Consider the following 17,051-nt stretch of genomic DNA (forward strand, 5'->3'; position numbering starts at 1 on the left):
GTCCCCAGGACCCCATGTGGAGAACAAATTACCATTTTCCAGAGTCACGACTCTATTCCGTGGTGTAAGGGAGATGAAAAGATTGTAATCCTTCACTCAGGAAGCATTACACAAGACTTCCAGTGGTGTTTTTACATTTTCCCATGAACTGAAGCTTGTTTCCCTCCTCCGCCACCACCAGCACCTTTTTTTTTTTTTTTTTTTTTGGTGCTAGAAGTCAGGTCAAGAGAATGTTGAAGGAAGAGAAACGGTTTGATGCAAACCTTTCTGTCAAGGATGGATTCGAACATAAAGTTGGGCATAAATAATTCAGGCAACAACTGTTTTAAACTATCCTTCACATAGAAAATGCATCCTTTTAATCAGGTCTGTATCATAACATTACTTTCACCTTTTCACGCCACTTTCACCATATTCACACCGGCACAACATTGGAACCACATGTGTTCAAGTTCAATACAGAAGGAACAAAACGTAAAGTTTGATTTGAGTAACGCCAGAGTGAAGCTACAAACTCTGAGCATCTGAAGTTCAGCTGAATAAGTGTTGGTGGAGTCATGTCTGATGGGCTCTGTTAGAAAAGGAAACAGTGACATCAAGTGGCCAAACATATTATTATTAATAATAAGGCCGTCAAGCAGCTGCAGATGTGACGATTACAACGTTTTCGTTTAAATACATTGAATTTTGGTTAAAATCTCTGCTAGAGAAACAAAAATCGTGATGATTAATACCCATGTTTTTGGCCAAAGGAAGGAAAATGCTTATTTTTATTTATCATCAGTGAAGTTCTTCGCTTAAAATAGAATTTTCCTATTTTTACAGTTCAACTTGTGTTTTGCTTTACAGTAATATTGATTTACTTTCTATATGAGTGCACGTAAACTCTTTGTCATATGTTTAACATTTACATTGTTTTATATTGGATACATTTGCAAGCTGCTGTTGGACTGCCATCGTAAGTCCTGTCGTCTCATCAGTCTTCACTCATTTTCTCTTGCTTTTTCTTTCCGACACACTCTCTTATTTTTATGTCTTTTCATTTACGAATTTAAAGGAAAAATATGATCATTTCATCACCAAAATAAAATAAAAAGCAAGGATCAAAGAAAAAAATGTGTGTCACATTCCTGTTGGCTGCTCATTTGGAATGTCAGCAGTTTTGCTCTTTTTTTGGATCTTATTTTACTGGTTGGAGTTCAGAAAATTGTCGTCCATAAAATTTTATTGTAAGTTTCCAACTTTTATAGACTGATGGAGTGATTATCCTGGTGGCTGACACTAAACAGGACTTCTGATAGTCTTTAAAAAGCCATTCGGTGCTATTTAGTTAAAATTCACAACATACATCAGGAAAAGAATGTACCGTCCTGCTCAGCCAACCAAATAAGTTGAAGGACAGATCTAAACTGCGGTCAGCTGAGCTCTTAAACAAATTATAATTTTAATTTGATCTCTTTGTCTCACCTCTAATTCATCCCATGTATTGTAGAATGTCCCAGAACTTAAAGCTTCCTCTCAGCTTTCATTACACTCTTAAAATGTATGTGAATGACATTTATTTTCACCCAAAAAAATACTTTGTAGATACTTCTGTAAAAATTATAGATTGAAGATCAGTAGCTCTAATACATTATCATAAAATATATAATAACGTTGAAGACTTGGTGAAACAAAACAAATAAACACACACATACGTATGCATTTATACACATTTGGTTGATTTCATCTTGTTTTTAATGTGTTTTTCTCCATCAGAAATAGTAAAAGCCGTACAATGTAGCAAACCAAAAAAAGACAGAAGCTCTATACAGGCAGAGCACAGGCTCATTCACACACATTCTACAGTCCAGACTGATCTGAAGTAGGCAGCCGCCACAAGAGTTCCCATGTTGTCCAACAAAGGGCTGACATTCAACAGTTGAGTTTTGAGGTTGTTCTTTTCTCCACAGGCATTGTTTTAAGCCTAATTAGGTGAAGCCCACATTTGATGACAACTCAGTGTGGGTGTGTTTCAGGAAATTGTCTGGTAGAATAAGACTACAGGATAATGTGCACTGATTAGTCAGCGTCGTCTAACTAACAATTGATTTGGGCATGCAGGCTCTTGCTAATAAATAACGGTACATTCTAGTCAGATATAAAAGCCCTGTAAGTGCTCAATCTTCTATTTTGAAGAAGTACTGTGAAGTTGTGCCCCCCACTCCTCCCCCAAAGAAATTATAATTAATGTAATAAATGTACAACATGCTGCCCACTCATCTGAGAGAGTCAGGCATTAAGGAGGGAATCCTAATCATTTTCTGACAAGAAATGGCACTCAAATGGCACTCAATCACAGTCAATACTAAAGATTTTTCTGGGATCTAATGATTTCAATCAATATTTAAAAGTTTGCTGCCATGATCACAGCTAAAACACTGTATTAGAATAAACGTGGTTCCGTTGTAATGACCTCATTAGACCATGTGGGGGCAGCACCCACCAACAAAACGACTTACATCCGTGTGAAACGATGACGTCATTCTGTTTCGACACGCGGAAACACGCCGTTAATACTTCAATATTTAAGTGCTAAACTCGGACAATGTATTTTCTAGGCAGGTTTAAATTAATGGCATCAGTTTAGGATAAGTCAAATTTGGACTTTAAGTAGCAACAATCGTTCATACAAAATATTTACCACCACCCCCCCCCCCAAAAAAACAAAACAAAAAAAAACATCTGGAGAACACAAGAATGTTAAAAAAAGGAAGTAATGCTGTGAAAATAAAACATTCGAAAACAGTGATACACTTTTAAATGCACACACTTTACACCTTTATATATGTCAACGCACTCGATTTTAGCCAAAATAAAAGCTGTTTTCTTTCCTTGCTTTCAGTATTCTTAATGTATACTTTATAATACATGTATACAAGATAACATAGAGCAACAAAGCAAAAACAAAAATAAATATCTTAAGTCACTGTTTGGAAGTTTTTCATATATATCTATATATGTATATTTATATGTATAGCTTACTTTTGGATAGGAAGTGAGTTAACAGTTTTGGCTGACTGACGCAAAGAGCTTTTTTTTTTTTTTTAATTTTAAGGAAATTTGCAACAGTAAAAAAATCCATCATAACTTTAGGTAGAGCGGCGATGAGCGGCACAGCCTGAAAGGAAAATTGATGACAGATAGGAAACTAATTTCTTCTTGGCTCGTCTGACTCCCCCCGAAAAAGTCATGAGATTAGTGCAGATGTAATAACTCGATGGCATTCACACGCACAACTGATGTTGTTTAACTCCAACGGGAATAGAGTGTGCTGAGTGTCAAACGACACGACTGTATGAAACGGGTAGCCAAGGAGGTATTCCCAGGTTTTGTTGCATATTTAGTTTGATTTTTTTTTTTTTTTTTTTTACATGTCCTTGTCTTTTCTTCGAAAGCTTTGCATTACAAACGAAAGTCAGGCCTTAAATGTAATCTAACAGTCCTACTCATGAAGTTACCTCGAATATTTACACAGAGCTGCAGTCATGTCCACAAACATTGCTTGCAAGATGGAAACGGTGCAGAATTGACCTACAGTATCAGTACATAGAGAGAGAAACAGTCTTTTTGATTAAGCAGCCATATTTGTTTTACAAAAAGAAACACTTCTGACCCTCACACAGTGGCGCACTAGACACACCCTGACTACTTTTTAAATCTTTGGTTGACCAGTCAGAAGCCTGATAGATTTACAATCTGCTTTTACATCACACAACTTCACCTGTTCTTTTAAAAAAGTAAAAATGCAACAATCTCTAAAAAATATATTTTCACACACACAATGTCGTTCCCGTTCATGTGTTACCCTGCTGGGGAGGTCCAAAAGGCCTCCTGTCCCATTGTCGCACACAGCCACACCCCCCATCCTGCACTTCCTCTGATCCGTTCTGGAGTCCGTCCAAGAAGAAAAGCGCATGCACGCAAGCAGACACACACACACACACACACACACACACACACACACACACACACACACACACACACAATCTTTCATTTGCTTGCATTCTCAAACACACAAGTAAAAGAGCAGGAAAAAAAAATAAGGTGACGCGTAAAAATCAAATGCTAAATTGTCCCAAATAAAAAGTCTGTGGTTAAAAGGAAAGGAAGGAACCAAAGGCTGTATAAAAAGCGCCAGGGTCTGACGTCAGCTCTCATCTTTTCTGAGCGCTGATCATCTTCAAGACGAAATTGACGATGGCGTTGGCGGGCTGGTCGGGCTCCATCTCTGCGAAGAGGTGGCTAACGTTGTCGGTTGTGCTTCCCTGCTTCCGCGCCACAAAGCCAAACAGCCTGCAAACAGGTCAAAGGAGAGTCATCACATCAGGACATATTCACAACACTTACCAACAGGAAACGGCTCCCAACAGACACAAATACATCTTATATTTGCCAACAACCACAAGCTAAAATGATTCAACCCCTCAGAATGAGCGTGACCGGTACTTTGCAGAGACCCTTGACCTATGGTGACCTTCTGCAAATGTGATTCATGTCCAGCATCTAGCAGCGTTCCTGAGGAATCATTAGCCTAACCCTTTTTTGATAAAGAGTTCCACTTCTGGAATATTCCACACTAACATGGTCGAGGACTTCTTCTGAAACCAAGCCTTGGTGGACCTTGGGGTCTGCCTGAGATAGAGCTGTCTTTTTGGAACTTCCAATGACATCCAAGCACCAATGTCCTCACAGAGGATTTCCTGATATTTGATCCATCTTGCCTTCTATCGTCTCCATGCTGCAGGTTTCCATTGTTCTTTTCAGCATCAGCTTCACTCTTTTTCTACAGACATACTGCTGATCTGGAATAAATTCCAGTTTGTGTGACTGATCCACAGAATAGCATCCCAAAACGTTTTTCAACTCCTCACGTAGAATGTTAGGAGGTTGAATCATTTTAGAGACTGCAGGTAAGAAGTAGCTTTTGGAAAGTGAAGTGAAACCATCTAAGCCAAAACCAGCCTTCAGTAAATACCCCACACCAAATTTCTTCTGCTATGCTGACTAGCACTGTCATCCTCAGATGTCTACTTACTTTGCTGTGCCTCCGTCAGGCTTTTTCCACCTGTGAAGATGATGGGAAATGTTTTGATGTCAAAAGAACAGAGCGATCACACATGTAATAATTACTGGAGACAAAAACCTATCCAGAAGAACGAAACGTGAGACCTTCTAGTGGTGCTCAAAGTGCCTCGGAACAAATCACAGACCGGTTTCATGTCTCTGTACTCACTTTCTGTCCTGAGGGTCGATGTCACAGAAGGTGACGGTGTTGCTGGGATAGTGCCGTCGGAAGAACAGCCTGTAAATGCATCAAAAAACAAAAAATATTTAAAAAAATATGAAAATATATCGCTTAATTGTTAACCCTTAGCCCGTTGCCATGGGCTGTCCAACCCCTGTATAAGTTGGAGCTTGGTTGCCACAGCCGGCAGTAAGTTAGACCTGTTCCAGGGGCATGTTGGATGTTTCATACATCAGGACTTACTTCCTCTGGTTGTCGGTCAGCGTGATGCCTTGTGAGGACACTTTGAAGTGCACGACGGTGGCCGCAGGTGGAGAAGGAGCAGCCAGTGTCTCGGCAATGGCCTTGGCAATGGCCTGAGGGCCCGTCAGAGACTCCATATCAACCGAGTTGATGTAGAGCACATTGCAAGCTGGAAGAGAGTGGATGCCCGGATCAGACACAACTACATCAAAATGACATTCAAATAACAGAAGGAACCTGAAATACTGCTAAACCACCCCCGTTTAGAATGTTATTAATGCTGATTTTGACCTGATCATGCAGAATTTACATGCAAACAGCATCAGAAACAGTTCTGTCTTCATCATTCCGCGTGAAACATTCCTGCCTGTTTAACTACAAGAAGCTTGACGCTAATGTTAACAGACAGCTTCTAAGAAACATGTCTATACACTCAACGACACAAGCTCATTAATATTCCATCTTCCTTGCGATGGTTACAAGACAGACAACATCAGACACAGAGGATGCACATTCCAGGTGAAGGTTTCCAAATAAAAGTACACAGGGTTTACCATGGGAATCAGCAGGGGCTCTCTGCACTGGGATAACAAGGACGTCACGTTGTCAGAATAAGTGAACAGGAGGATTTAGGACTCATTCATGATGCCTCTTTTAACAATGACAATGAAAGGGTGGATGTTTTACCTGCTCCTTGTTTCAGCCTGTCAGCTGGTGGATTTGCTGTTGAGACCTCCGGCACCTCCTCGATAAGATCTTTGAATTAACAGACAACATTAGATGACAGTGTTGGCAGCACAAAAAAAAAAGTTTTATTACTATTTTGTACGTTAGCACACGTATCTTATGATTCCCTCAACTCACCGACAGACTCTTTAAAGGTAAAAGAACAGAAACCTGAATTCCACACACCTGTTGTAGGGATAAGTAGTTTGCAGGGCAGGGCCAGAGGTGTGATGGCATGTTGGTAGACCAGGGCAGACAGGCAGCCTGTCCAACAGACACCAGACGGTCACGCACAAGCAGCCAGCTCAAACACACTTTGTATGAAACTGAAAGTAATTTAACTGTTATTCAGCTGAAAACCCCCCAGAAAAACACTATATTATAGTGTTATTGTAGGATATTATTGTATCCTATTGATTTTGACAAAAGGGTCGCTGTTATCTTGTTATGACAGTTTTTTTTGTTGCTTTTTTTCCAAATGTCATCAATCCCCCTTGGGTGTCTTCGACACAATAAATACTTGTTTACAACTGTAGAAGCACAATTTATTACAATTTAATGTCAAAATCAACCACATTCCCTCTTTAGTGATTGAAAAGGAAACATGAACAACATTCACAATTCATCCGTTTGACTGGAGGGATTTGAATGGAACAAATGTGGTTGATTTGGATAAGTAAAAACACAAGCGAGGAGATGAACTGAGTTACGAGCCGAAGACAGAAGATGAGGAAGAGGGAGGAGAGGCGAGACGGGAGTTTGCAGCTTGTGTCATTTATAATTTTGGCAGGAGAGTGATGCATCTCTGCACATGCAGATGCAGATCCACGTCACACAGCCTTGAGAGGATGGATTAGGTCAACAGAAAATATTACAATAAAAGAAGGATTACTTTAAGAGCAGGGGAAGGGTAGTGGATCTATGATCTATAAGTTCACAGTGTATGAATGAGGGCAGCAAGCACCCACTGACCAAAATAAGGCTCGTTGGGGCAACCCTTCAGTTTCACCCCTTTGGGGCTGCTCTCGATTAGGAAGTGCCTCACCAGCTCGTTGGTGATGTCACCTGCAAATATAAGAGAGAATGGGTGAGCATGTCACAGATTAATAACCCGAAGAGCAAAACACGGAAATATAAAAGTTGCTGTATTTAGTATTTCCGGGCTCCTACCTTTCTTGTTCTGTTGCACCGAGGGTGGGGGCGATGCCACCTTCATTGCCAAGCCATAGGCCCCCCTGAATGAATGACTGTCCCGGATAACAAAGGCTCCAGGCTCTTTCTCTCTCAGCAGGCCAATCGCTAGGACACAGCGAACATTCAGTTATTTCACACCGTTAACCTGCTGAACAAAACCACTGCCGTTTATGAGCATCTTAACATTCAGAGCAATGGTCACTGGGACTGTTATATTTGATCTATTTTATTATTGGATGGATTAGCTGTCATTTATCGCTGTTAAAACATAATACGGAGCAAAAAAAAAGGGTTTGTTTAATGGATTTTGTAGTTGACATAAATCATCACAGGAACAAGACGAATGAAGAACAAGGAAATAAAAAGCAAAACAAATGACCAACAGTAAATGAAAAGGTCTCGAGTCTTTGTTTGAAACATTGCTTTGGGTCTGTATTGTATTAAAACTGCTCTCTGTGGTTTCAGGTTGAGACCGTTGACTTCACTACACAGCTCCATGCTTCAGCCTGTTCACATGTGACGGTTTAAGGAGAGGAGAGTGAAGAGATGAGCGACACATGCAGATGTTCACTAATTCTATACATGTGGTGTGGCTTTTCTCCTGGGTGTCCAGGGCACTAAATATAACGTCTGTTTGTGTCTGCGACTATGTGTGTGAGTGTGTGTGTGAGTGTGTGTGAGAGTAGGAGAGAGAGTGTCATAACCATTGAGCATGTGTTTGCATTTAACAATCCAATACAGGAGAGAACCGAGCCAAACACTGAACTGTACCGGTATGCCCACATGTGTATTTTTGTCATCTCATCAAATGAGATGATCTTAAGATTTGTTAGTCTGAAATCTTGAGGCATGGTTTTAAATTTTTGTAAAGCATATAAGATTAAAAAAAATAGAAATTGACTAGTAATGACAGTTTTTTTTGTTGTTGTTTTTTTTTCTGTTTGACCCAAGAGGTGGACTCAGAAGCAAAGTTCAAATATATCAACTCTATGGGAATACTGCACCAAAAAGGTTTACCAGAAAATATAAAGTTTTTTTAAAAAGTTTTTCCAGGTGTCTCTTCTCTTGTTTCTGCATAAGCTTCAAGTTTAAACTTTCAAAAAATAGATGGGTCTGGTTCAGGTCTGTGGTTTTCCTATATCAAAACAATATTTGCATCCTGGAAATTATCCAGCTGGACCCTGACGGGACACGGGGACCACAGAAGTGAGACACGCACCACGCCAAAGGCAGCGAGCGACTTTGAATATTGTCGAAAGGTCCGTTAAGGAAACAGTCTTTTCACAACTTACCTTGCTCCCTAGAAATATCTGGCTTATACCAGAATTTGGACGTGTCTTGGACAAATTTGACATTCAGCCTGCTCTCAGGGCTCCCGTCTGCAATTAAACAAAAGCAATTCAAAGAAATCCAAGGTATACAACAAATATAAATGAAAAATATCAATAATTCCACAACTAGAGAAAGTTGAAAAACGCCCATGTTTGCAATATATAGATTTCTGAAGCTGTGATACGCTTCAAAAGTTGAATGAGATTTTTCTTAAATCATGAAAGCGTGTCTCGTGTCATTGGTTCAGTAATTCTTGAGTAACTAGTGCAAATGTTAAAAAGCTAATTTGGGGAATGACAACAATCAAATGTTCTGAATCACACATTCCAGATAGTGGAGTTCTTACCGGGCATATTAAACCTTGAGAAGTCAGACAGTGTGTGGAAATAGCTGGGGGTGTTTCCTCCCCCGGCTGGAGACATCATCCTCCCATTCAGCGTGCTATAGGACAGCGCTCCATTTGGTCTGTCACCACTCGACATGCGCCTCTTCTCTGGTAGCTGGGGCTGGAAACCAGGCGCTGGACTGATCTGCCGGAATCCCGCACCCATCCCCATTAACCCCCCATCTTGGTAGCTCGCAGGTGAGATGGGGAAAGAGGGAGTGGGTGGTCCCTGGTAGCCCGAAGAGCTGCTCTGTCGTGACAGGTTCCCATGTCTTTCATCTGGGGTAGTATAACCACTGTGCATGGGATGACGGTCCAAACTAGGGCTTCTCTGGGATATTTGCGATATGGAGGGATGGTGGGCCAAAACTGGACTTCCTTGGGAGTGTGGGATAGACGGTTGCCTGCTGAGTACAGGGCTGCACTGCATGGGCTGGCCTAGGGAGGCCTGTCTGGTGAGGACCGGGCTACGCTGAGATCCCTGTCCCAAAGAGGCCTGTCTGCTCAGAACAGGGCTGCCCTGAGCTCGCTGTGGTAGACGATGACCAAGGATGGGACTGCCACCAAGACCAACCAGGCCCAAATCAAACCCATTAGCTGTCGGCATTTGCTGGGTCATGATGACCCCGTCCAGAATAGGACTGGAGCGCTGCTGGAGGATTGGGTTGTGGGCGGGGTGTCCATGGATGTTGGTCCGTAGCTTTGCTTGGGGACTTCCATGGCTGAGTGACACTTGAGAGGGCTCTGAGAAGGACGGGCTGGAATCTGAGGTCACATTATTCCCCAATAGGGTGTTTGAGCCATGGTAGGACAGTGTAGGAGTAGTCGTGCTAATGTATGAGGAGGCTGGAGAGCTGGAGTCAACGAAAGAGGAAGTAGAGGTATTAACGGCTTGAAATGATGGGGTGGGAGTGGGGTGGGCAAAATCTGTAGTGTCTGTAGACTGGGAGCAGAAGCCCGAATCAGTAGTGGGTTTGGACGGAGTGCTAGCGTGGCTCTCTGCTAAGACGTGATCGCTGGAAGAGAATCGGAAAAGTTTGTCAGCCAGCTGCCATTTTCCTTTTGCAGAAATTTCATTTCATCCCAAAACACAGTCAGCTAAATTAAAGACTAGCTAACCTCCAGCCTGACCCTTGTAGTAGAAAATGCATAAAATAAACAGATCAGAAACAGAGCATTGTGTTTGTAACTCACCCCTGTGAGTTCTGGATAGGGCTGCTGTTGGACAACAGTTGGTTCAGTGTTTGGGAGGATGGACTTGGACTTCTTTCCTGGCCTTTAGTCTCTTCTGATTGGCTCAGGCTCCGCAATGTCACAGGCTGCTCTCCGCCTGCCACTGCCGACCTCGCCACAGACTCTACATAAGTCCTTGGTGCTGCACGTGAAAGAAGAAAGTTTCTTTATGAACCACATAATTACTTCTACTTCTCTGTCTCTATTTCTTTAGTCTTGGACAACTCATTGCAATCTACCATTGGCACAGGATTTACCAAATGGTGTACTGTCACTAAACTGTTGGACTGTTTGTGTAAACCTTTGGTTGAGTAGAAAACAAAATTCAGTTATATGAAAACTTGCAGGCTTGTTTAAATACTTCATGAAGTCAAAGTTCTTTTCTTCATGCATTCCCACTAACAAAGTATCAAAAAAACCCACTCACTAGCGAAGACGTGGAATGCTTCCCCACTTTGAGAGTCTGATCATGTGAAGGATATCATGACGTGGTCTTAAGATATCAGTTTATTTGTACAGGACAAACAAAATGTCTGCTTGTGAGGTTCTCAAGCAAATGAAAATGGAAATGATTCTCCACACATGACTGATGTTGGTTGACTATAACCAATCGTGTACAACAATGGCAGTCATGGCAGTCTGACGTGATAGCAGCTATCTTACCTTCCTCCCCCTCACTGCGTTCATCATCTGTGGTGCATCATTGGAGATAAATCCAAAGAAACAGAATAGCGTAAAGGAACACAAGTACTGCAGTAGGTGGAAGTTTTACTCTACTGTAATTAAATGGGGACTGCAATCATGAATAGGAATGTAGGACGAACTACATTTTTAAGGACTAGTGCTTGCAATCTAATGTGTTCCAGGAAGGTTAAAGGTTCAAAGCCTGCTATGTTGGTATGCATGCTGCTGAAGTCTAAAAATGAATCAAACTAAGACGGCAGCTTTCAGTGCACATAAACACCATTGGGAAACTCTTATCTTCTTCATCTCTTAAAATCCCAATCTTGGCCACTCTGGGTACTAATAACGAGTGTTACAACCAACCTGAGCCTGTTTGATTGAGGAGGATCTCTGCTGGGTTGTGAGGCTTCAAACCCAGAGCTGATAGTGGAGTCTTGGCAAGACCAGGAGGGGATCGACCTGAAGACATTGAAAAATGTGTCACCACACAGCAGCACACATCACACACATCTTGACAGCTGCTGCCCGTTGACATTTTCTAATAATTACTTACTCCCTTTTATGGGAAAAAAGTTAAAAACTAGACATTAGTGTCAAAGAAGATTGAAAACAAAAAATTAGAATGTCCTTTAAATACCCAAATGCCCAGTTGATATTAATATATTAATTCACAGGTAAACAGCTGTCAAGACTTAACCATAGTTTAATGTTGAAACAACATGTTCAGAGGGGTGGGTTCATGCTCTGATGGAAGGCCAAAACATGCAGGTGACAAACAGCAATGAAACATACTGTCTCAATCTGCCACCAGCAGAACCAGGTTAGATATGACATGACGTCAAAGCAAAGTTATGTCAAAATGAACTCATAAAGAGTTGAGAGGGAATGTGTAAACTTACATGAAGGGACACGCTAACCATTGTCTCTAAATTCAAATGATCTTTTTTAAGTACAGATTTGTCAAATAGCATAGCAAAGGTAGCAGATTCAAAGTGTTCACATCAGCCTTCCACGACACTTCACCATTGCATTTGTGAGTTTTATAATCTGCACTTTGATTTATGTTCTTTATATTTTGACTAAAAATTTAATGCCTACACATGAAAAACCACAAAGTTGATGGTGCACGTTAAAGGAGAGACATAGTCCTTATTTCATTAACAGTAGTTAATAGTCTTTATTACGTTATCATGGGACGGACAGATCAATAGTTTTAGTCCCATGTATCTATAATCAACCTCATTCTGACATGTTTAATTCAAACACTTCCTTTACATCCTTTGCAGCATAGAACTTCTTCAGTTTTCTCCTGCATAAATTATTAATAGGGATTGGAAGAAATACAATCTCTTGTGATAAACACATTGCTAACACATGACTGGGGGAGGGCAGGCAGGGTACTGGATGCAGTGGAACACAGAAGCAATAACAAACCCAAAACAGATGACAACAGCAACGCAGAGAGCAGCAGCTACTGAATGTTTACTATAAATGCATGTATTAGGTTACCTATATGAGTACGGCTTTGTGGCTGCATATGGTTTAAGACTGGCTACTATATAGAGGATAGTAGTGTTAGTGTCAGTAGCCCAGTCTGAAATACCAAAGAGTATTGGATGGGTTGCAGTAAGTTTCCAGAGGAACAAACCTCTTTAGTATCTCGATGTATACACCTGCAAATAGTCGGCATTCAGTGTAACGTTTGTATATACTGTACTTGTATTGTATTTATTCTACTCTTTCTACTGTTACACTATTGCACTGTGAGGAGTTGCCCAAATCTCATTGTACCATGTATAGTGACAATAAAGGCTTTCTATTTCTATTTCTATCGACTTAGGTTAGGATTTGGTAAATTCCTTTTCCACCACTCTGACATTGACATTTTTGGCTTTTAGTGAAAGTTCTAAACTGCTGGATAGGTTGCCATGAAATTAGTTAAATACAGTATATTGATGGTGTCCAAGGGATGTATCCCAATGACGTTGTTCGTTCCGTAACTTTTTAAGTGTTTCACCAGCTGGTAAAAATACTTACTCATCAAGGGAAATAACGACATAACAAGATTTAACCCTCCGATGGTATTTCAATGAAATGACGTTTTTGTGTCTGCTATGTTTTGAGTTATTTATTCATATTTTTATTGACTGTACTAAAATTGTTAAAGAGTTTTTTGCAATCAAACATAACAAGAAGGACAGATAATTTGTACATTTTGGGTTCTTTTTTTTTTGGTTGAGTAGTTATTATTTATCCCTTTAACTTCTCTGAACTTCAACTTATTTAAAAATACCGCAGTGATCCATCCTGAACATTATCACTGAGGTCCTTAAGGACAGCTGTCCCAGTTTAACCCCTACTCGTAAGCATGTTAGCCATGTTATTGTGGGAATGCTAACATGCTGACATTGAACCTCACAGCAGCACTGTGCCTAAAGATAGCCTCAAACAGCCGCTGATATAACTGTAGGCTGTGTTGTTTTGTTGCACAACATGCTGCACCTGTTTTGTTTGTGTACATCTTGCACTTATCTGCTTTCAATACCATATAAAAAAGGTGATTAATATATCAGTCGTGTGTGTGTGTGTTTTGTGTGTATATGTGCATTGCAGTGCTGCTCTAATGCAGCTCTCATGCCAAAGCAGTGCAGACCGGTGATGAGTGATGGGTGAGGGGTCACTCGAGCAGGAAGAGGGGTCTGGGTGGAGGATCCATTGGCTGACATTGTGGGACAGTGGAACCCAGTAGAGAGACGTGCATTCTCCACTTACCAAAGAATCCAAATCAATTCTTTATACTTGAAACTGAGGTGGCCCACATTTTGTGGGTGACGTGTGTGTGTGTGTATGGGGGGTGGGTGTCTATGAGACCACTTGGGGATTTGTGATTTGAGGACACAGAATTAAAAATGATTAAGTAAGGGGAATAAATCTTGTATCACGTGTACTCATGCACACTTAAGAGTAAAAATAATTTCAGTGGACTGACAAGTTAACTGAAAATCTAAGATCTAAGGCCTATTTAAAAAAAAAAACACCCACACAGGTGCATCTGTCAAAATGAATTGATTCTACTTGAATGACTATTTGTCTATCTTTACGCGATCGGACCAAACCTTCCCACCATGAGGGGAAGGAGAGATGTTACACCACGGAGCAGGTGTTAAAAATATGGCTGCTATAACTTTTTATGGGTGTTCCAAGGGGGGGACAGGCAAGACCGGATGAGGTAATTGGCAGAGTTGGCAAATGATGCGTTACCTAATATATGACTCTTGCTTTAGTGGGGTGTATATGACACCGAAGACTAGAAAAGTGCAGGGCAGGGAAAAAAACCCAAAAATATTTTCTAATGCAGCTGAATGACTGCAGGTAGTCTTGTGTATTGGAAATGAAGCCAGTACACCAAGCACAGAAAGAGAGACATTATAGGAAGGTAAATAAAGTCTAGTAACTGCCTTGTTTTAGGTAAGCATTACAGGTTATGTCGTTTACTTTAAGATAAAACATTCATAAGTCAATGAAAGACATGAAACCCCATTACGAACACACATTTTAAAAACAGAGTAAAATTCTAAACCATCACTTTCATGACCTGGAAGACATGGATGGTTTTTGACCTTCTGGACTACCCTGACATACTGCAGGACTTCAACATTAATCTTCAATTAAGAGCAATACAACTGTCGCAGTACCAAACTGAATACAGTATGTACAGTAAGTATGTCTGAGCTCCACAGCGCCCTCTGTCAGCCGGAGGGAGAACTTACACAGGTTGAAGTAAGGGGTTTGTGGTGAGATGGGGAAGGCAGGGGTTTGGGGAAACACCTCACCACCAACTGTTTGTGTAGGACTGACGGGGCCGCTCTCCATCTCCTCAAAGGCCTCCCGGTAGCTGTGCATGTGTCTCTGGACAAATAGCATGACACAACACATGTCAGCACACAAAGAAAAACTCCAAAAGCATGTTAGAAAATGCACACATTCCACCTCCTTAGGTCGTCCTCCGGGGTTCATTGCAATGGCGTTGACAAATTCTGGAGAAACACAGCGAACGGGGGAGCGAACTGTGACATCAGGAGAAGAACCGTTGTCAGCACTGCTCTGGCCCTCACTTATGATGCGGCGACGGGGCAGAGTGTCAGGCTTGTCCGAGGACGCCGTGTGGGCCTGAACACCTGTGACGACACCCAGAAAGTGTTTAAACAACGCCTGGTCACTGCTTCTCTACCATCACTAGGTTAATAGCTGTCAGCCATGTGAATGCTCTCTGCACAGGCCATCGTGTGCTTTTTTTTTTTTTGCAAACAATCAAACGCTGCGCAGGACTTGCAGGAGGACGTGACTCTGGAAACCTTTGAATTTAACATGCACACACACACGAGAGTTAATGAATGGTTAGCTGCTGATCAAACTGAATGCCATGAAGTCACATGGGCTTCAATTTGATCAGCAACTCTTCCGTTTCCATTTAGCTGCGCATGTGCTCATGTTCAAGCATTTGCACCTTCTTAAAATAAAGAATACAATAAAGAATAGTACTTTCAAATCAGTTTGTGATCTTTGGGCCTCTGGAGACTTGGATTACATGTGTTTTAGTCAGTTCATGTTCTGTGGATAAAGGAACGCAGCATGAGAGTAAGTAGATAATGAGTAAATTTGCTCGCTTTGGACTAAGTGTTCTTTAAACTCAATTTAAAGTCTAAACGTTGACTGAAATTGTCACAGTAAATTCAATAATAATAAAAGTAAGGGTTTTTTTTTTTTAACTGTACGATCAAGCGTTGGTAATTTATGCCTCATTGTGACAGCGTGGTCAGATCTGGCTGAAGCTCAAAGCAACCGGTAAGCTCATTTCAGTTAATCTGGTTTGAACTGAGCGAGGAAGAGGGAGAGGGAGAGAGAGAGAGAAAAAGCTGCTGCCATAAAACAAGCAGGATTTAAGTTGACACCTTTAAGTTAATATGCAATTTCATTGACTGGTTGAGAGTGAAAAGCCGCAAATCCAACACGAAAGAACATAGAGGGAATATTAGAAGGGATGTAGAGGAGGTTAGGGATGATGGAACTTATCCTGAGAGAGTGAGACATTCCTAATCTTCACAAATAGTTGTTGTGATAAGTGATGGACCTGAAGATGTCTATTTTTATTATCTTTTCTTTCACACCAACGTCCAGTAACCTTGCGATAGCTGCTGCCAAAATTGCGTCAACCATTTAATTTGATGTATTGACAGTACTTTTCAACACTGCAGGAGGATACCTGTCAAACCCCATCTATGTAGCGCCACTAGTTCATAGCAGGCAAATCAATGGACTCGCTGTGTTACTGTTTATATCATATAAACAGATCAATGCTTCACAGGGGCTGGACATGTCATCTGTCATGATGACTGAGATCTTATGTTTTATACTAACTATAAAAAGTCAACTTTGGAAAGCGTGTAGTCAACAATCCCAAACAGAAACACACCCACCATCCCATCATGCCAGGAAACTGTGGACCAGATGTACTCATGATGCGCTGTTCAAGAGTAGAGTACTGTCAAACACTCTGTCGTTGCCATGGCGACAGCTAATGGTTTACAGCTGGGGAGTTTTCAGGACTGATATTTCTCAGCTATTTAAGCACAGGGGTAATTTAAAAAAAAAAAACTTGATAGTGGATCCATCCTGTTCTTTTTTTGTGGGTTGTTTTTTTTTTTACTGTCTGAGTACTTTCAAACCAGCAGCTGAGAAAAATGATGTATTTGTTCCAGACTACGGCAGTCACATCACAGCCATCGCACCAGCACTTCATGACAGCCCTTGATAAGCTCAACAAAGAGCACAGACAGCAGTTTAACTAAGAAAAGAAAATAATCTATGAAATGTATGTAAATATTGACCAAATGCCAAAAAATTGTTCTGTTAAACACTAAAAATCATTCAACCAGTCTGGCTTAATATCCAATCACAGTTCAAAGA

General features: G+C 41.0%; 1 protein-coding gene across 15 annotated transcripts in view; it reads right to left on the reverse strand.

Moving 5' to 3' along the window:
* Positions 1-1,700: 1,700 nt before the first annotated feature.
* Positions 1,701-17,051, reverse strand: part of tns1b (tensin 1b) — a 133,547-nt gene continuing 118,196 nt past the window's right edge. For 11 of the 15 annotated variants that reach the window (XM_068328726.1, XM_068328732.1, XM_068328728.1 and 8 more), the window contains 15 exons: positions 15,075-15,262; positions 14,855-14,993; positions 11,448-11,543; positions 10,362-10,542; positions 9,129-10,183; positions 8,743-8,829; positions 7,427-7,555; positions 7,229-7,321; positions 6,443-6,520; positions 6,218-6,286; positions 6,085-6,111; positions 5,531-5,699; positions 5,276-5,344; positions 5,078-5,107; positions 1,701-4,335 (listed from right to left, as the gene is read on the reverse strand). In XM_068328726.1, the coding sequence (XP_068184827.1) occupies positions 4,197-4,335; positions 5,078-5,107; positions 5,276-5,344; positions 5,531-5,699; positions 6,085-6,111; positions 6,218-6,286; positions 6,443-6,520; positions 7,229-7,321; positions 7,427-7,555; positions 8,743-8,829; positions 9,129-10,183; positions 10,362-10,542; positions 11,448-11,543; positions 14,855-14,993; positions 15,075-15,262 (2,549 nt within the window). In that variant the 3' untranslated portion in view covers positions 1,701-4,196. The remainder of the gene's footprint in view (positions 4,336-5,077; positions 5,108-5,275; positions 5,345-5,530; positions 5,700-6,084; positions 6,112-6,217; positions 6,287-6,442; positions 6,521-7,228; positions 7,322-7,426; positions 7,556-8,742; positions 8,830-9,128; positions 10,184-10,361; positions 10,543-11,447; positions 11,544-14,854; positions 14,994-15,074; positions 15,263-17,051) is intronic. The other 4 variants (XM_068328738.1, XM_068328725.1, XM_068328733.1 and 1 more) reach the window with 3 other exon arrangements.

This window comes from Antennarius striatus, chromosome 12, assembly GCF_040054535.1.
Source record: "Antennarius striatus isolate MH-2024 chromosome 12, ASM4005453v1, whole genome shotgun sequence".
NCBI classification, from domain to species: domain Eukaryota; kingdom Metazoa; phylum Chordata; class Actinopteri; order Lophiiformes; family Antennariidae; genus Antennarius; species Antennarius striatus.